General features: G+C 38.0%; 1 protein-coding gene across 7 annotated transcripts in view; it reads right to left on the bottom strand.

The window, feature by feature from the left end:
- The window catches only part of dot1l (DOT1-like histone H3K79 methyltransferase), an 80210-nt gene that overhangs the window by 29674 nt on the left and 33312 nt on the right, over nt 1-17224 (bottom strand). For all 7 annotated transcript variants that reach the window (XM_055658551.1, XM_055658553.1, XM_055658554.1 and 4 more), the window contains exons 8-15: nt 15043-15098; nt 12694-12773; nt 11678-11746; nt 10545-10651; nt 10203-10244; nt 8670-8747; nt 6487-6715; nt 4813-4926 (exon numbers count right to left, since the gene is read on the bottom strand). In XM_055658551.1, coding sequence (XP_055514526.1) covers nt 4813-4926; nt 6487-6715; nt 8670-8747; nt 10203-10244; nt 10545-10651; nt 11678-11746; nt 12694-12773; nt 15043-15098 — 775 coding nt within the window. The remainder of the gene's footprint in view (nt 1-4812; nt 4927-6486; nt 6716-8669; nt 8748-10202; nt 10245-10544; nt 10652-11677; nt 11747-12693; nt 12774-15042; nt 15099-17224) is intronic.

Raw genomic sequence — 17224 nt, 5'->3', positions numbered from 1 at the left:
AAGGTACGAAGCAGGGCAACAAATAAAAGCAAAATTATTACAGGGTTAATTACTTTCGGCCATTTTCCCCTGATCAAAGGTGGCTGTCATAAAAATTAAGAGGATCTTGAAACCTGACTTTTAACAAAGAACAGATTGAAGGAATCTCCTTAGTGTTGGCAAATTTTCACTATAATAATTCTCCCTCTGAACATCATCCACATCCTCTATAGCACAACAGTAATCAAAACCACAAACACCGTGCTGTAGAAGTGCAATATAATTCCACATTCCACACTGAATCCTCTCTACATTCAATGCAACTCCAGGATCCCTCGGGCACAATTCAGTTTGGACACAGTGTGCCGACGTAAAATCAGAACATTGTATGAATAAAAGGAGGAGAGTTCTGGACGCAATCTCCGCAGTGTAAAGGCAATTCCTTTTAAGTCACTTACTTTCAACGGCATAAAATTACACTTTCACATGCATAGACATTCACCTCCTGTACCTCAAGGTTGTGCTGCAAGACTTCAAGTATCTTTTCAGTTATCAAGATATGAATTAATTAAAATTCTTTCCATTTGAAGGATAAAATTGAAGCCATTTCACATCCCATCAACACTCCTACTTCTAGACAATCATCAATTGGCTCAGCTGTTATCCCCATCTGCAACCTTCAACATTCAACTCAGTCACCTTCCAGTGCTGTAACAATATCCTGTTTTGCTCCTTCAATTTCAAATCTACAGATTGTGCTTCATTAGCTCAAAGTTGAATTTCTCCTTCTGTCTGCTTCTCCTTCTGCATCAATACAAACACATGCTAATAACTTAATTTATATCGATCCACTTTATGTTCAGAATTCACGATGTTTGCCGAATACCATGGTTAAGTGCAGTGTTGCACCCATTTCAACATTTTATTTCTTCTTCTCTAACCTTGCTAAGTGTCAGTACCTTCTCAAGCTCTTCCTCCGGCTGTAAAACACATGTTGGTTCCAAAACAACTGCACTGTGTATTTTGACTTGCACCATCGTGGTCTGCTTTAGCCAGGATAACTGATAATATTGTATATTTGTTTGCTGAGCTGTTGCGTTGAATCTGCCTGCAAGGTGTACCAAGATAGAATTTAATTGCTCCAGTCATGAAGCCAATGACAATTAAACACTCTTGAAACTGGTCATTGCTTGCTTTTGAGAAGTTCTATCATTCAGACATTATGCTCCAGGCCTTGTATTAGTTCCTAGTCCCTATTTCTTGCTGACTTTCAACACAAGCCCAAAAAACTTATTAGACTTTATCCCAAAGTCACTGCAATTAGTTGAAAACTACATTCCTTAGTCACCAACACAACATCCCTGGCAATTGCCAATGAACTAGAACCTCTGGACACTTATCTACACCACCATCTTGCACCTCCGTAGCATTCCACCGCAATACTCTAACTAAGTTGGCATGTGGTTGAAGACCTTAACTAACCCTTTATTGCTTCTCGACTGACAATGCAGACTCCTAACCAAACTCCATCAGTCAACTTTCTATTAACTAGATGTCAAGCTCTGCGCATACTATAAGCACCAAGTCACATTCACCCATTAGCCCAATACTGAAAGAACCACACTGGCTCCAGGTTGAACCATAATTAACTCTGAACATTCTCGTCATCATTTTCTAGTCCCTCCAAGACTTTGCTCCTTATTGTCTATGCAACTTCATCCAATCTATAACTTTCCAACAGCACTTCGCCAGTACCAGTCCCTATCATTCCAAAATTGAAAAGTTCCATCTTGACAGTTTGTGTCTTAGATGTAAAGTATTGTAGAATTTACCCCTTAAACCTGTCTGCAGCTCTTCATTTTTTAGTTTTGAGATGCACCTTAAACTTTTGACTTTTTCATTGTCTGTCCTAATCTTTTTCTTTGTGACTATGAGCAGGTTTTGACTGATAACAATCGTTAAGCACCCCTGGATGGTAACATTAAAAGAGCTCTGATGAATACAAACAGTTGTAATTATTGTGCCTTTAGTCTCGTAAATCTAAATTCTATTTTTATGCTTCTAGACCAAAGTTTAAGTTGAAACGAGACCAATATAAACGTGTTCAGTCCCTGCTTGATTTAATTGGATGTAATGGAGTCAAAAATAAATCAGTTTTACCAGCAGCATCCCATGTGGTTGGCTGAACCAGAAGGGGAAATACTTTTGCCTTGCAGATTGCAATCTTCAGTCAAGATCAGGTGACGGTTGCCCAGCTTCAAGGATCTATCCGCAGATTTTGCCATAACAGTGACCTGTCACATCATACCAGATTCTGGTTAATAATGTGTAAGGAATCTGATGGATTTTACATCTGCCTGTTCTTTCAAACTAACTTAAAAGAATGCTACAACTAAAGGCCGAAATGGATTTGCCCAGGGCATGGTTCCACTTGTTGTGGAATCACTGCAAATGACACCAGCTGAGCTGTGCCAAGATACATATAGCATTGTTCCCAGCCCACAGCATAAAGAAACAAAGGCTTGGGCAGAGATAGTAACAGGCCTAGGTCTGCTTGTACAATTTTCAGTCCATTATTATCACCAAAGTTACACATAGGATGTTAGACAGTCACCTGACTGTTGGATGATGTCAACTAGATTTTTTTATTTACTTGGTTCCCCACAATTAGCTGCTAAAGTTAAAAAAATCAACATCTGCAAACCACCATTGACAGTCTTTATAAATACCAACGGCTTAAAGACTAACTGTTTACTTGGCTGGATTAAAAAAAAAAAAATCACCTAAAGAGTGTTCTGAGATATAGGATATACATGCATTTAGATGGATAAGGGCTGACTGGGATAGTTATCATGGTTTTGTACATGGGAGGTCGTGTCGCACAAATCTGATTGAGTTTTTTTAAGATGTGACCAAAAAGGTCGATGAGAGCAGAGCTGTAGATGTTGTATATATGGACTTCAGCAAAGCATTCAACAAGGTTTTGCATGGTAGGCTGCTCTGGAAGGTTAGATCACATGGGATCCAAGGAGAGATAGCTAAATGGATAGAAAATTGGCTTCATGGAAGGAAGCAGAGGGTGATGATGCAAGGTTCTTTCCATACATACAGATGAGAACCTACATGGCAAGATCAGCAAGTTTGTTGATGATGCAAAAGGCCGTGGTTTTGCAGATAGTGAAGATGGTTGTAAAAAATTGCAGCAGGATCTTGATCGATTGGCCAGGTGGGCTGTGGAATGGTTGATGGAATTTAATACAGAGAAATGTGAGGTGGTGCATTTTGGGAAGTCTAACAAATGTATCTTACATGTTGTTATAGTTCCTGTAGATGACATGTGCATGTGCCTTTAATATAGTGACCTCACCACTACTAACCACTCCCCATATCAGAAGTATAATTGCAACCTCCCCACCCATTGATCCCTCTCTAGCTCCTGTGACAGACCACGTACAGCTAGGGCAGCAACGGTTATGTGATATCAATAAAAGTAGTAAAGACACAGTGTGTTCATGACTCCTCTTTACAGTTCCTCCCAAAACTAGCTCCTCTAGCAGCTCATTCCATATACCCACCACCCTGTCGTCCGGTTCTTGATTCCTCTACTCTGGGCAAAAGACTGTGCATCTATCGTATACGTTCCCCTCAAGATCTTGTACACCTCGATAAGATCACCCCTCATCCTCCTGCACAGAATGTAATAAAGTCCTAACCTGCCCTACATCTCGATACCTGCACTCTAACATTCCCTAGAACTCGGACATTCACTGTGAAGCGCCTGTGAAGGTCTAGCCTTGGTTTGACTTCACAAAATGTAAAACCTTGAACCTATCTGCATTAAACTCCATTAGCCATTCCTCAGCCCATTTGCCCAACTAATCAAGATCCTGCTATAATTCTTGATAACCATCTTCACTAACTACAATACCGCTCACTTTAGTAACATCTGCAAACTTACTAGTCATGCCTTACCTATTCCAATGGCTTAGGGAACTCAAGCTATGTTACTACATGTGCGCAATCAGGTTTTCTGCAATCAATTCAAGATGCCAGTTGTCAACATCAATATGGGTTGCAATTTTCAACAGGGAGGGTAATGTGACCACATTGAATACTAATGAATAGAGATTACAAGGTCGGTGTGAGGCAAAGAATATAATTAGATAGACACAAAAAGCTGGAGTAATTCAGCGGGACAGGCAGCATCTCTGGAGAGAAGGAATGGGTGACATTTTGGGTCGAGGCTGTTCTTTATATATGATTAGCTTGTTTTTTGAAATTTCTCACATGAAAGTGAGCAAAACAGATGTGACAAAAATAATGAATTTACAGGTTATACATGCAGGTTTAAATCCAGCCATCTCCAACTTTCAAAACTCTAATCAATGCCCAAAATGGTAGGGACTATAATCCATTTGCATAGCAACTGTAATGTATAAAAAAAACAAATCTTGTCTTTATTAATACCAGTCTCAAAACAGTAAAATGTCAGGTTTATTGTTTGTTAACTATAAAAGAAAAAGTGTTTATTGAAACAAAAATAGATAATAGTCGGAGGTGAAAACAAAGACTTGACATGTTTGTGACAAGTCTTTAACTGAGCATTTGATTGACTTTGGAAATTGAGACAAAACAATTATAAAAGCAAGAGAGAACAAATAAAAAAAGCAGCAAACATGTGAGATAGAACAACGTTGGAGGTATGACAGCTTTGTAATGATGAAAGCGGAAAGAACCAAATTACAGTTGCAAACAGTCTCGTGGAGCCATGAGATTCTATGCAACCAGATAAAATTATATCCAAGTTCACTCAGTAAATGCTGTTTTACTCACCTAGCAGCTTCTGTAGTGCAGGTGGTGTAGGACCCAGTAAAAACTGATTGGGTGAATAGCGTTGCACTTTGGGAGGTAGTTGGTAAAATGGACTATGAGGTGACTTGTATGCATCTGAAAAATGAAAGCAAATGAGTAACGGTTTTCCCGTGCTACAATTTGATAATTATCAGTTGCAATGAACAGAGTGATTCAGCTAAATGGCACCCAAGATAAGTACAAATTGCTCTCAACTACATTAGATTGCCAAAAATGTTTACAAAGCTGAAACAGCATATTGACACAATGCATGCAGGCAAAGCCAAAATTGGTATGAACTCCATCTGTTGCAATTAAAGAATCAAATATGTATACATGAAACAAGGCCAACATAATATTTAAAACTGCAAATGAATTTTAATAGCAAGTTATTGTGCCAAAGAGCAATGAAACATGACATTCAGCCACATTTAACATCATTGCCTAATCAATATTTTCATTATTTCTTGCCAATTACCAAAGTCTATTTCTACCTTTTTCCATGCAGGTTTAGATATTATATTTTCACAAGTAATCTGATTTTTTCCAATCCTAATAAAGTCCACATTTGTAGATACTGAAGCAAGGATGCTGAGAGAATCTGAGCATGAAAAAGATCCAGTGCCGATTGACTTTTCTTTGTATTTCATTTTGAAATTGCAGTGCTCATTTTCTTGGGGCAGCCTCTTTTTCTAACTGTAATTCTCTTACCTTTATTAATTATTTTGTTTTTACTTTATTGGGATTTGTTTTCAATCCCAATAAAGTCCACATTTGTAGATACTGAATCCTTGTAGATAAAATGGTTATTTTGAAAACAGACTCTCAGAAACATGCAAAACAAAATCAATTGACTGATTAAATTTAGCACAATGTTGTTAACTAATTTTAATTATGTTGACCTTTATTGAATAGTCACCAGATTTTTCTCTGAAAACTTGACAAAACCAGTTATACAATAATTAATAAACCACTGATCTTGCAGTGTCAAGTCATGAGAGTTTATTGTCATGTGTCCCAGATAGGATAATGAAATTCTTGCTTGCTGCAGTACAACAGAGTATTGTAAGCATAAATACAGAACAGTTCAGTGTGTCTATATAGCATAGACCACATACACACACACATAAATAAACAGATAAAGTGCAATAGGCTGTACACTGTTTCAAACTGAGGAACTTGTAAATTCTCCTCAGATTGTGATAATAGCTCAAAATAATTAAATGCAACTTATCAACAGTGTATTTAGAAATGAAAATATTGAATGCGTTTGGTTTAAAAGATCATGCTTTTCACAATACTATAGTCTAATCATGCGTGCAGATTTTTCTTGGTGCATTTAAGTTAGTGAACATAAGTAAAAATGAACAAAAGACCACAGGGTTTATTATGTAAAGAGAACAATTTTCACGTTCCTCTTCAGATCCATAAATCTTATCAGAAGTGCTCAAACATATATCAGTTGAGCCCAAGATTGTTTACTTGATCTTCTGGTACTGAAGTCTGTCATTTATTAATCTGGCACAAAATTTGGACATAATTTTCACTCGCATGGTCTACTGGTACTGAATAATCTGACATTGTTAGGCACAAAATCAGGACTCACCAGATAGCTCACTCGAGCCAAAACAAAGTCAAGCTGACTGCTGAACTTACCCTGAGGCGAGGATGCTGAGAGAGTCTGAGCATGTAAAAGATCCAGTGCAGATTGGCTTTTCTTTGTATTTCTTTTTGAAATTGCAGTGCTCAATTTCTTGGGGCGGCCTCTTTTTCTAACTGCAATTCTCTTGCCTTTATTAATTATTTTGTTTTTACGTGGTTTAGCAGGTGAAGATGATTTCTTAATTCCGGTTACCCCAATTTTCTCCTCTTCAGGACCAGATTCCTGCCAATGATAGCATTACAATTATTATGGAACACAAACAATATGGAGTCTCCTTTATTGATCATTGAAAATGAAAGCCAAGTTTCTGGCAATTAAATTAGCATTGCTCTTAATACAGACTTGCCTTCCAAGTCAGCTGGTTAAAAGGATTTTCAGGAAAAGCTTAAACATTTGTATTTCATTTAGTATTTTATCCATAAATACTAAAATATCTAGGCTATGTCTGCAAGATGCAGAGGTGAGCAGACAAATGCCAAGGAGACAGAGCATGTGAGTAGAAAGCATACCAAAGAGTCTTGATTGAAAAATTGATTGAAAGATTCAGCCCACTGAGTCTACTCTGACCATCAATCTGTTGTTCAAGGACCCAAGCAATCGTTCCAGGTGCGACAGAGGTTTACCTGCATCTCTTCCAACCTCATCTATTGCGTCCGCTGCTCTAGATGTCAGCAGATCTATATCGGTGAGACCAAGCGGAGGTTGGGCGATCGTTTCGCCGAACACCTCCGCTCGGTCCGCAATAACCAAGCTGACCTCCCGGTGGCTCAGCACTTCAACTCCCCCTCCCACTCCGCCTCCGACCTCTCTGTCCTGGGTCTCCTCCATGGCCACAGCAAGCAGCACCGGAAATTGGAGGAACAGCACCTCATATTCCGTTTGGGGAGTCTGCACCCCGGGGGCATGAACATCGAATTCTCCCAATTCTGTTAGTCCTTGCTGTCTCCTCCCCTTCCTCAGCTCCCCTGCTGTCTCCTCCCACCCTCCAGCCTTCTGGCTACTACTCCTTTTCCCTTTCTTGTCCCCACCTACCCCCACCCCCGATCAGTCTGAAGAAGGGTTTCGGCCCGAAACGTTGCCTATTTCCTTCGCTCCATAGATGCTGCTGCACCCGCTGAGTTTCTCCAGCTTTTCTGTGTAACTGTCGTTCACACAAGTTCTATATCATCCCACTTTCTCATCCACTCCCAACAGAGCAATTTACGGAGGCCAATTAACCTACAAATCAGCACGTCTAGCGATGTGTGACGAATCCGCAGCAAACCCACGCAATCATGGGGAGAAAGTGCAAAGTCCACACAATCAGCACCCGAGGTAGGAACAATCATGGGTCTCTGGCACTGTGAAGCAGAAGCTCTCCCACTTGCACCAATGAGCTACTAAAAACAGAAACACAGGCAACTGTTTGGAATCAAGTGTTCAGTCAGGCATGAACTCCCTCCTCAGCAATGAAAATCTGCCACCCCACTTGGGCGACCTAATTGGTGAGTTTAGGAGAGTTTGAAAAAATGTCATGTTGAAGGCCTCCTTCGACTATGTTGAAGACTAGCTTCGACTAACTTCGGGAAAATTGGACACCATATAGTGGAGAGTGAAGACGACCTCCTCCGATCTCCTTTCAACTATGATGAAGACTATCAACGACCACCTTCGACTGCCCTCGATTACCTACATGCCGACCTACTACGACTGAACCTACGAGTAAAAAAAGTACAGGTTTTTCCCATGGCGACCTTTTTATACTCACGGGCAATTAACATGTTGAAAAATACGCTGCCACCTAGCTGAGGCCTCGAGTACACGGGGACTATTCACGAGCATGAAGGAGAGATACAAAGACCTCCTACGACCTCGTGTCGACCATGCTGCGAGTATGAGTCGAGGGCAAACTCGCCGGAAGTCATGGAGTAGGTCGCCCAAGTGGGACCGCCCCTTAAGTAGTGAATGCTGGCATTTCCAATGATGCTTAGATCCCAGCGTCCACTATCCAAGAAATGAATAAAGATAAAATGTGCTCAGATAATTCAATAGAAATTTGGAATGTGGAAAGGGATTACAAAGAGAGATGAGTGTGCTTGATGAACCGCAAGAGCTATTCAAACAGTATATTGCAGTTAAATTTTCATAATCAGTTGGTCTATAAAACAGATTTTGTGCAAATTAAACATCACCTCACCTTGGTTGGAGTTGTTGTACTGCTCTTATTTTCTTTGTTTTCCTTTTGTTGTCTACGTCTAGCTGCCTCTTGTTCCTCCTGTAACCAAATATCAAAATTTCATCCATATTGTGTGGTGTACCATTCATGCATTTTCATCACTTCAGATTTCTCATAAATGTAGGATGACATTTTTCAAATGACCAGTTTTATAAATCAGAAAGCAAACATCATTTAAACCTGCAGTAGATTCAATTGCAGAACAACCCCCATAAAGAGGCAAATAAACTTTATTTCAATAGACAATAGACGCAGGAGTAGGCCATTCGGCCCTTCCAGCCAGCATTGCTTTCATCCTTGCTCTGCACAAAATAGCACAAGCAATATCGCTGGAGAGAAGGAATGGCCGATGTTTCTGATCGAGACCCTTCTTTAGACAGGGGAGGGGGAGGGGGAGATACAGAGGTTAGGAAGTGTCAGGTATGAGAACGAGACATCAAAGGGGATGGAGATCAAGAAAATGTAGAATATACCTATTATCCTAGTTAGCTAGAAGGAAACAACAAAGCAAACAGAGATAAAATGTAATCAGGGATAGTCAGACTGGTCGGAGAACTGGGAAGGGGAGGGACAGAGAGATAGAGAGAGAGAGAGAGAGAGAGAGAGAGAGAGGGAAAGCAAGGTTTACTTGAAGTTAGAGAAGTCAATATTTATACTGCTGGGGTGTAAGCAAGATGGTTGAAAGAATTTGGATCTATCAATACACAGGACTAAATTTCGGAAATATAAAGCAGAAAACAAATTGTACCCTTCTTTCTATAATGAAGAAATTGCCATGTAAGATGATGAGTGGGGTGGTGGGGAGAACAGATTAAATCGCACAACAGTATTTTACTTTATATGCAGTTTTATTGACAGTGTGCAAAGGATAATGTTACTGCCTCACAGCTCAGTGACCCAGGTTTAATCCTGACCTCCAGTGTTGTGGGGAGAGTGCACCTTCTCTGTGTCTATGGTTTCCTCCCAGATACCAAACATATGTTGTATGATCAGTTATATAGCTACTGAAATCGACCACAACTATAATGGGTGGTAGAATTAGTGGGTGTTAAAAGGGCATGAGAGGGGGAACTGGCTTCAGGGGAATAAATGGGAAGTGGGTGACATGGAGTGTGCACTAAGTGCCAAATTAGATTAGATGGGCCTAAGGGCCTCCTCAAATATGATAATAAATAGAATAGGAATTATCTTAAGGCACTCGAACATGGGAATCAGCAGTTATTCATTACAATTCACACAAGTTTTCATTATTAGCAATGCTTAGCATTACATGTATGCTCATGTTTTCCCCAAAGATCTTTCCACAGGTTTTTTTTAAATGGAAGAAAGATGACTACACTTCTATAAGTGTAGAGGTAAAAATATTTAGAACAACAAATACAAAAAACACATGTAACAAACATTAAAGTTCACAAATAATATTTTTATTTACTTCAAATTCATGAGTTTGCTATGTTGACAACAATAATTATAAACAGCTCAAAAATAACTTACCCTGAGTTTTGGATTTTTGAGACTAGAAAAGTAGTTTTCAAGCTGAAATAAAAACAAAAACGATCATTTGTTATGGTCTAGATACGACTCAAAAGGCAATACACAATTTGACTACCAATTTGCCTTCTTATGAAACTTTGTACTAAAAATCATTGTTGGGTTATGAAAAAAGTTAAGGACATCTTTAAATCAATAATATTACCCCTGCAGTCATCTAGAAACCCAAAATATTCCAAGCAATACACAGAACCATTAAGACAAACATGGAAATAACAGTGTTCTCTGTAGGACAAGCAAGGACATTTCCCAGCAAATGAATAGAAAACCTGTTTTGTTACTTACTATGGTCCGGTCAATTGTGTGTAGATAGTAGGAGACTGGTTTTCCAGTCCATGAAACTGAGCCTCGCAGCGGTGATAACTCCACGACCTTCATGATAGTGCCAATATCTTTGAAGAGTCACATTAAAAACAATTTTTTTTGTTGAATTAAAGGTTAAATATTGCAGAAATATTTTGTGTTTTTACAACCAAATTTCAAGTATAGTAACTAAATAGCAATGAGTGGCGCTATAATTACCATAGATTACTGAGTGTAATTGTGTACCTATTGCAATAAATTTAAACTGCACTGGATTTATCTCCAAGATTTCCCCAATAAGAAAATATGAAAATTACCATGATTGTCACCTCCAGTAATTAAAATAACCAGACTCCAGAACATGCCCTAAATGCATCTTTGTTTCAAAACATATATTTTTGATTTCACCAAAACACCTTGAGTATTTTTAGGCTAACTTTCATAAAACCGTCTTAAATTCCCATCTATCATTAAGCATCAAAAGTCCCTTTCTGACCATAGATTCTCCAAAAATAATTAGTGCTCTACATCTGTGCTTTCTAAAGCACCGAGGGATGTTCCCTCTATAAAGGTCATAACACCATAATATTGCATGTTGCCAATTACTTAACTAAATTATTAGTTAAATATTTGAGAAACTTGCTTCCCAATTATTCTATTTACTGGAGCAATGTTCATGCAAGATAAGCAACGTCCACTCAGTGATGAAAGTAAATAGTAAAGAATTGATGCTTCCTTGTGGGCAAAGATGTTGAGCCATAAAGCACAGCAGTAAGATAACAAAATTAACTACTCAACTTCAATTAAACAGAAATTTCACTTCACTTAAGTATAAAATGATACTATTATCATAAGCAGAGACAAAACTAATTGATTTCCCGTTCAGCAAAGGACTTTGAAAGAGAGACATGAATATTGACATTCCTAATGCATTTCAATAATCCAATTCAATTAAAAAAAAAAAATTGAGAACTAAGTTTAAGAAATTAGTCATAAAAATGCAATATAATTTCTTATCTATGTAAAATTTTGACAAAATAGATTGACGGGTATGGGGTTGGAGCCATATTATATTTGAGATTTCCAAAGATATTTCACAGCAAGTGAAAACTTACCACTCAAATTCCTGCTGTTTATTCTGAAATTCAATGGTGCAAAGGGCTTGGAAGAAACAATTTTGCCACCTGTGAAAATGACAACAAACACCATTTGTGTTCCTTATCACCATTAATTGCTTGCCTTTTCAAATTAATGCAATTAATATTGATCTCAATTTAAATACAAATGTATGCATTGGTTAGTCAATTAAAAAATTGCAAAACTAGCCTGCACCCAAAACATCCATGACCTTGAACAACCATCAAATAGGGTTCCGTGTCCCGACACAAAGATAGGTTATATACCATAGCTGTTCAATTTAATTTGTTTCTATTGAAGATGGGAGTAATTGGAGATGACCAGACCAAGTAGATCTAGTTTGGGGTGGGGAGATGTGCATAGAACAATGTGATGGAAATGCAAGTAGAAATACAAATGATTTGAAAGAGAAATTTACCATGGATTGCATAACACACTCAAGTGCCCATATTCACAGAAAACTATTGAACAAGTTAGGGGAAGTATGTGAAAATAAATGTACAGAAAAATGATTTTAAAGTTTTAAGTTGATTACCCTGTTTGCAATCTTAGTTCACTCTTGATAACCTAACAATTGTACTTCACTAATGCACACCAATTTAAGAAACCCAAGTCACATTTTACCTATAAAATGGAGTACAATGTACACTCCTGTTGAAGAATTTCACTGAATCAAAACAGCACAGAATATATCCGGGCACTTTCAGTTTCTGGTGCTACCCTACCCAGACTTTAACTATTTGCTACAAGAAAGAGGTTTAGCTATTTTCAGATCATCAATTTGAAATTGAAAACTCCGTGTTCACTTAAAGGTATTATCAGGATTGCAAAAATATGAAGCATGAACAACTAGGTTCTAAATTCAGATTAAAATGTGACCAAGATTTATAATTTAATATTACTATTGTAATTTTGCAAAACAAGTTGATTTCAAGCAACCAAGCAAAATTCGGTACTAACAAAATTTTAGACGAAGGCCAACAGGTTTTCTTACCTTCCTTCATATTTGCAAATCGCTCCTTCAGCTGGTGATCCACCTCGGGACCAAAGGCAAAATTATTCACAAACACAACACTGTAAAGAAATACTGAAAATATAATCTTTCAACCATTCAAATTTGTAATCTAAAGCAGTGCACATATAATGACATTAATTCATTGTGTTAAATTTTACATTGTACCAAAGCATACAATAACTCAAAATACTAATAATTGAAAACATCTGCATTGTTTAACATGGTGCCAAGGATCAGTCGACAACTATAGATGCGAAAATGTCAATGAATTATGAGAAAAATTCAAACAGTTATTACCAAAGTATAAAATAATGAAATAACAATACAATAATAGACAATACAAAGAATTTGAAGCACTCAAGCAGCTGGAGTCATATGGCATGGAAACAATCCCTTTGGCCCAACTTGTCTACGCTGACCAGGGGCTTGTCTCATTTGTCTACGTTGGCCCAGATACCTCTAAACCTTTCTTAACCATCTATGTGTCTAAACGTCTTTTATGCATTGCTACTGTTCCCACCTATGCACCTTCCTCTGGCAGCTTGGTCCATATACCTACCAACGTCTGAGTATAGAAATTGTCCCTCGGGTCTCTTAAATCTTTCTCAAGCTTTGAAGTATTAAGTCTTCTACTCTTTTCATGGCAATTGCCAAATGGAAGAGTAGCACAAAATTTTCTATTATATTTCATAACATGCACTACATTTTTTTCAGCAGTGACTTTATGAAAGTTAATTTTCTTTTAAGCCCAAAAAAGACTTGATTCCAAACTAAAAATGAAATAAAACTAAAAAACCCTGCAGCTACTGCAGGTCAAAACCCTCAATTCCGATGGGAAAGCAGATTTGAAGATAGCAAATTCTAATTCAAATTAAACTACGACCATTTTAGGAGGAAAATGAGAGGGGTCCGAGAAAAAGTCAAATCTGTATCAAAAATTTGGGACTATATGCAATCCTAATGCCAATTTTCAAATACTGAACAAATTACCTGAAGGTAAAAATGAAGCATTTGTCAGATATAAAATCATGATTAGTACCTGGGAATGTTTTACTAGAATGAAGAAAATGGTATTCAAAGAGAAAAAGAACCTTCAAATCAAGTCTGGGCAAGCTACCTAGCGTGAGAAGTCTATTTTAAATGAACATACATAATGCTGCAACTATGCATTCCAATTAGCAGTCTCTTAACATACTTCTCAGCAACCTTGGCATTCAAATTAATAGTTTCTTTGCCATCTTGTAAACATTGTCATATACATTTGTGCATGTGTTCATTAAAAACATAATATAGTTGCAATGATTAAATGCCACTTTTAAAAATGAGAACTGGTTGCAAGGCTTTTTTTTTGACAAAACATTGATCATTATACAAAAGACTACTACTAATGCATAGCTGAGATGACTATCACAAAGCATAATAGCACATGTGACATGAATCAGGAATATGTTTAGGTCTTGTTATTAACAAATGGAAGGATACATCATACAGATTATAGAAACAATGAGATCATACCAACAACTTTGCTTGTGAGCACAGTCAAGACTAGTCATTAGCATTACCAGCCAGAAAAGATGCAGTATTAGTTCTGGTTCAAGGATTAATCAAGGAAAAGACCCAAATATCAATAAGGAAATATTCAATAAGGAAATATTGGAAAACAAGTTTCAATTAACAGACTCCTCGTGGTCTGGCAGACAGACCATATTCATGTTCACTCCCAAATGGAGGTCACTAATTGCTCATCCACACATGCACTGCATGCACAGTGGAAGATCTCCTTGAATCATTGTAAACATTTACGTGCAACCATGCGTACTGCTATCGTGCTTCAATGGGCTGTCAACCACACTGATGTCTAACAGGCGTCATCCGTCAGTGAGAATGGTTGACGATGGCCAAATTTCTATTCTAAAATACATCAGTGAACCAACGGCAACGATCTGAAAGTTTCAAGGTGGTTTTCACCCATGGAGACTTTTTACTTCCAGAATTTAAATAAAGTACTACTTCAAATTTTCAGATGGTTACAGATTTGAAATCACTCTTAGAACCCTCCAGTTTCTGGATTACCATTACAATAACCATTATTCATTTCCTAGCACATTTTTCTGGTCTTTTTGAAAGAAATGTTGCCCATGATTTGTGGAGATGGTGTAGAACATATTTGAATGCAAATCAGCAACTTGGGTGCAACGTCTGTTTGAAATGGCCCTATTTTTCTTCAAAGTTACAGCTCCTGTTTGCAAAGACCAATGCACAAACCTCAACAGCAACAATAAATCTTAAATCGTAAATTGAAATATATTTTGCTGTTGGACTGGTCACCTTGTACTTGCAATTTTTTCTTTCCATTCTTCAGAAAGGAAATCACCTCTTTCCAGCTGAAAGAAACAAGAGGCAGCTCAAGTAGCAAAACAGAATGTTCCTATACATTGGAGAAAAATACACGCTTGCCAAGGCATGCACTTCAAAAAAATTCTTCAACAATTACAGATTCAGAACTTATTGTTCGCTGTCCAGGCTTTTCAGTAACATCGCTATTTTTTTCCCTGCAAATATTACAACCTTGGAATTCTCAACATTACCAGACTATTACTAAGATCTTTTATAGAGTTTTGTACATATGCTCTTTTTCACAATATGTCTGAGCCCTATTCAACAACTGTGGGAGGCAAGTTTAACGTTCCAACATTCTATAATTAAAAAATCACTCACTTACAACAATGATCACAATAAGGTTGATGAGTCACAAATAGTCTTGGTCTATTATAATCCAGCCTTTCAAGTGAAGAAAGGATTGTTGATCTATATTTAGATGGACTTGCGAGTAAAATTATATTCAGCAAAATAAGAATATTCATGTGCAATGCCAGAGAATGCATACAGAATGTTAACCTGGGGTGAACAGACTGAAATTTAGCACGCAAGTTAAACACACAAAGAGCTAACTCAACTGAAACAACTCTAAGATTACACAAAATCAAAACTTACAGTTAGCAAGTCAAAAGGTTCTGGAACTAAAACTGCAGTGCAAGCTGCATTACATACTGGTGGTTTCAGTACAAAATTAAGGAGGGTGTGGTAATGCAGGCAAAAGACATCTTCTAGGATACATTGCACAATGCCTCCTTGTTATTCATTTAGGAAGAACATCTGGGAAGATCGGAGGGGAGGCTGGCTGGACTATGGTGCCTTCCTCACCTTGGTGCCACTGTGTTGCGTCGTGGACTTTCTGTGTTTGTGCTTTTTTTTTAAATTTCTATTTTATTTTTTTAATATGTTTTAATATTTTTTATTTATTTATTTTTATGATACTGACTGTAAAGGGAAATTCATTTTGTTGTCTCTAATTGAGACAATGACAATAAATTTGAATACAAAACAATACAATACAAAGATGGATGTAAATTAAAGAGTTATGGTGCTCTCTCGATAACTTTTCAGCATTCTGGTTTCAACAGATTCCAGGAAAAAAAATCCATGCTTTCATTAGTTTCTCATTGTACACAATTCTGCTTTTGCATACATAATTGCACCTCCAAACAATCCAGTTAAAAAGCCAGTAATATCGTCATGCAAGTTCTCCTTTAAAGTATAATTGAAAGGCATCGTAGCACGATATAGAGGTAAACCAGGCTTTGCTAAAAACCATAAGACGTTAATAGGAGCAGAATTAAGCCAGAGGGCCCATCGAGAATGCTCCGTCATTCGATCATGGCTGATCTATTTTTCCCTCTCAACCCTATTCTCCTGCCTTCTTCGCGTAACCTTTGGCACCCTTACGACTAAAGGCCTCCACAGCCATCGATAGCAATGAATTACACAGATTCATCACCTTCTGGCTAAAGAAATTCCTCCTCATCCCCATTCCAAAGGTGCATCCTTTCATTCTGAGACTGTGCCCTTTCCAACCATTGGAAACATCCTCTCCACATTCACTCTATCTCGGTCTTTCAAAACAATCCTTATTAAGCGGTAAAGGTGATGGATTTGGAAAGTTTGGAACCATTTTAAATGATCACCATCATTCCTTTGTTTCACAGCAGTGCCAGTGATGAAGCGATGGGACACATGCAGACAAGAGGTCCAACTGAGAGTAACAGAACATGTTAGAAGATGGATTCAAATGGCGATTTCATTTAAGATGGGGCAGGAAGAATCTTGCAGATCAAGAGATTTAAAATGTAACCTATGCAACACTAGCAATGTTGGTTAGCAAGTGCCTCTCTGATCATAAGCTTATACGGTTCACCATCCCTTCTCCGACACCTCGCCCCCGCTTCCTCCGAGAAATCACCTTCCGTAATCTAACATCCATTGTACCCCACCATCTCTCTGACCTGCTCTCCACCACTCTCCCCCTGGACTCAGCCCATATCTCACCTGATGATCTCACAAACCATCTCAACTCCACCTTGTCTACCTCCCTTAACACTATGGCCCCCCTCAAAACAAGAACCGTAACTTTCAACACATCTTCACCCTGGTACACACCTGCACTTCGTAA

Source organism: Leucoraja erinacea, chromosome 29, assembly GCF_028641065.1.
Source record: "Leucoraja erinacea ecotype New England chromosome 29, Leri_hhj_1, whole genome shotgun sequence".
Taxonomy (NCBI): Eukaryota; Metazoa; Chordata; class Chondrichthyes; order Rajiformes; family Rajidae; genus Leucoraja; species Leucoraja erinaceus.
This window is presented reverse-complemented; position numbering and strand designations above follow the sequence as displayed.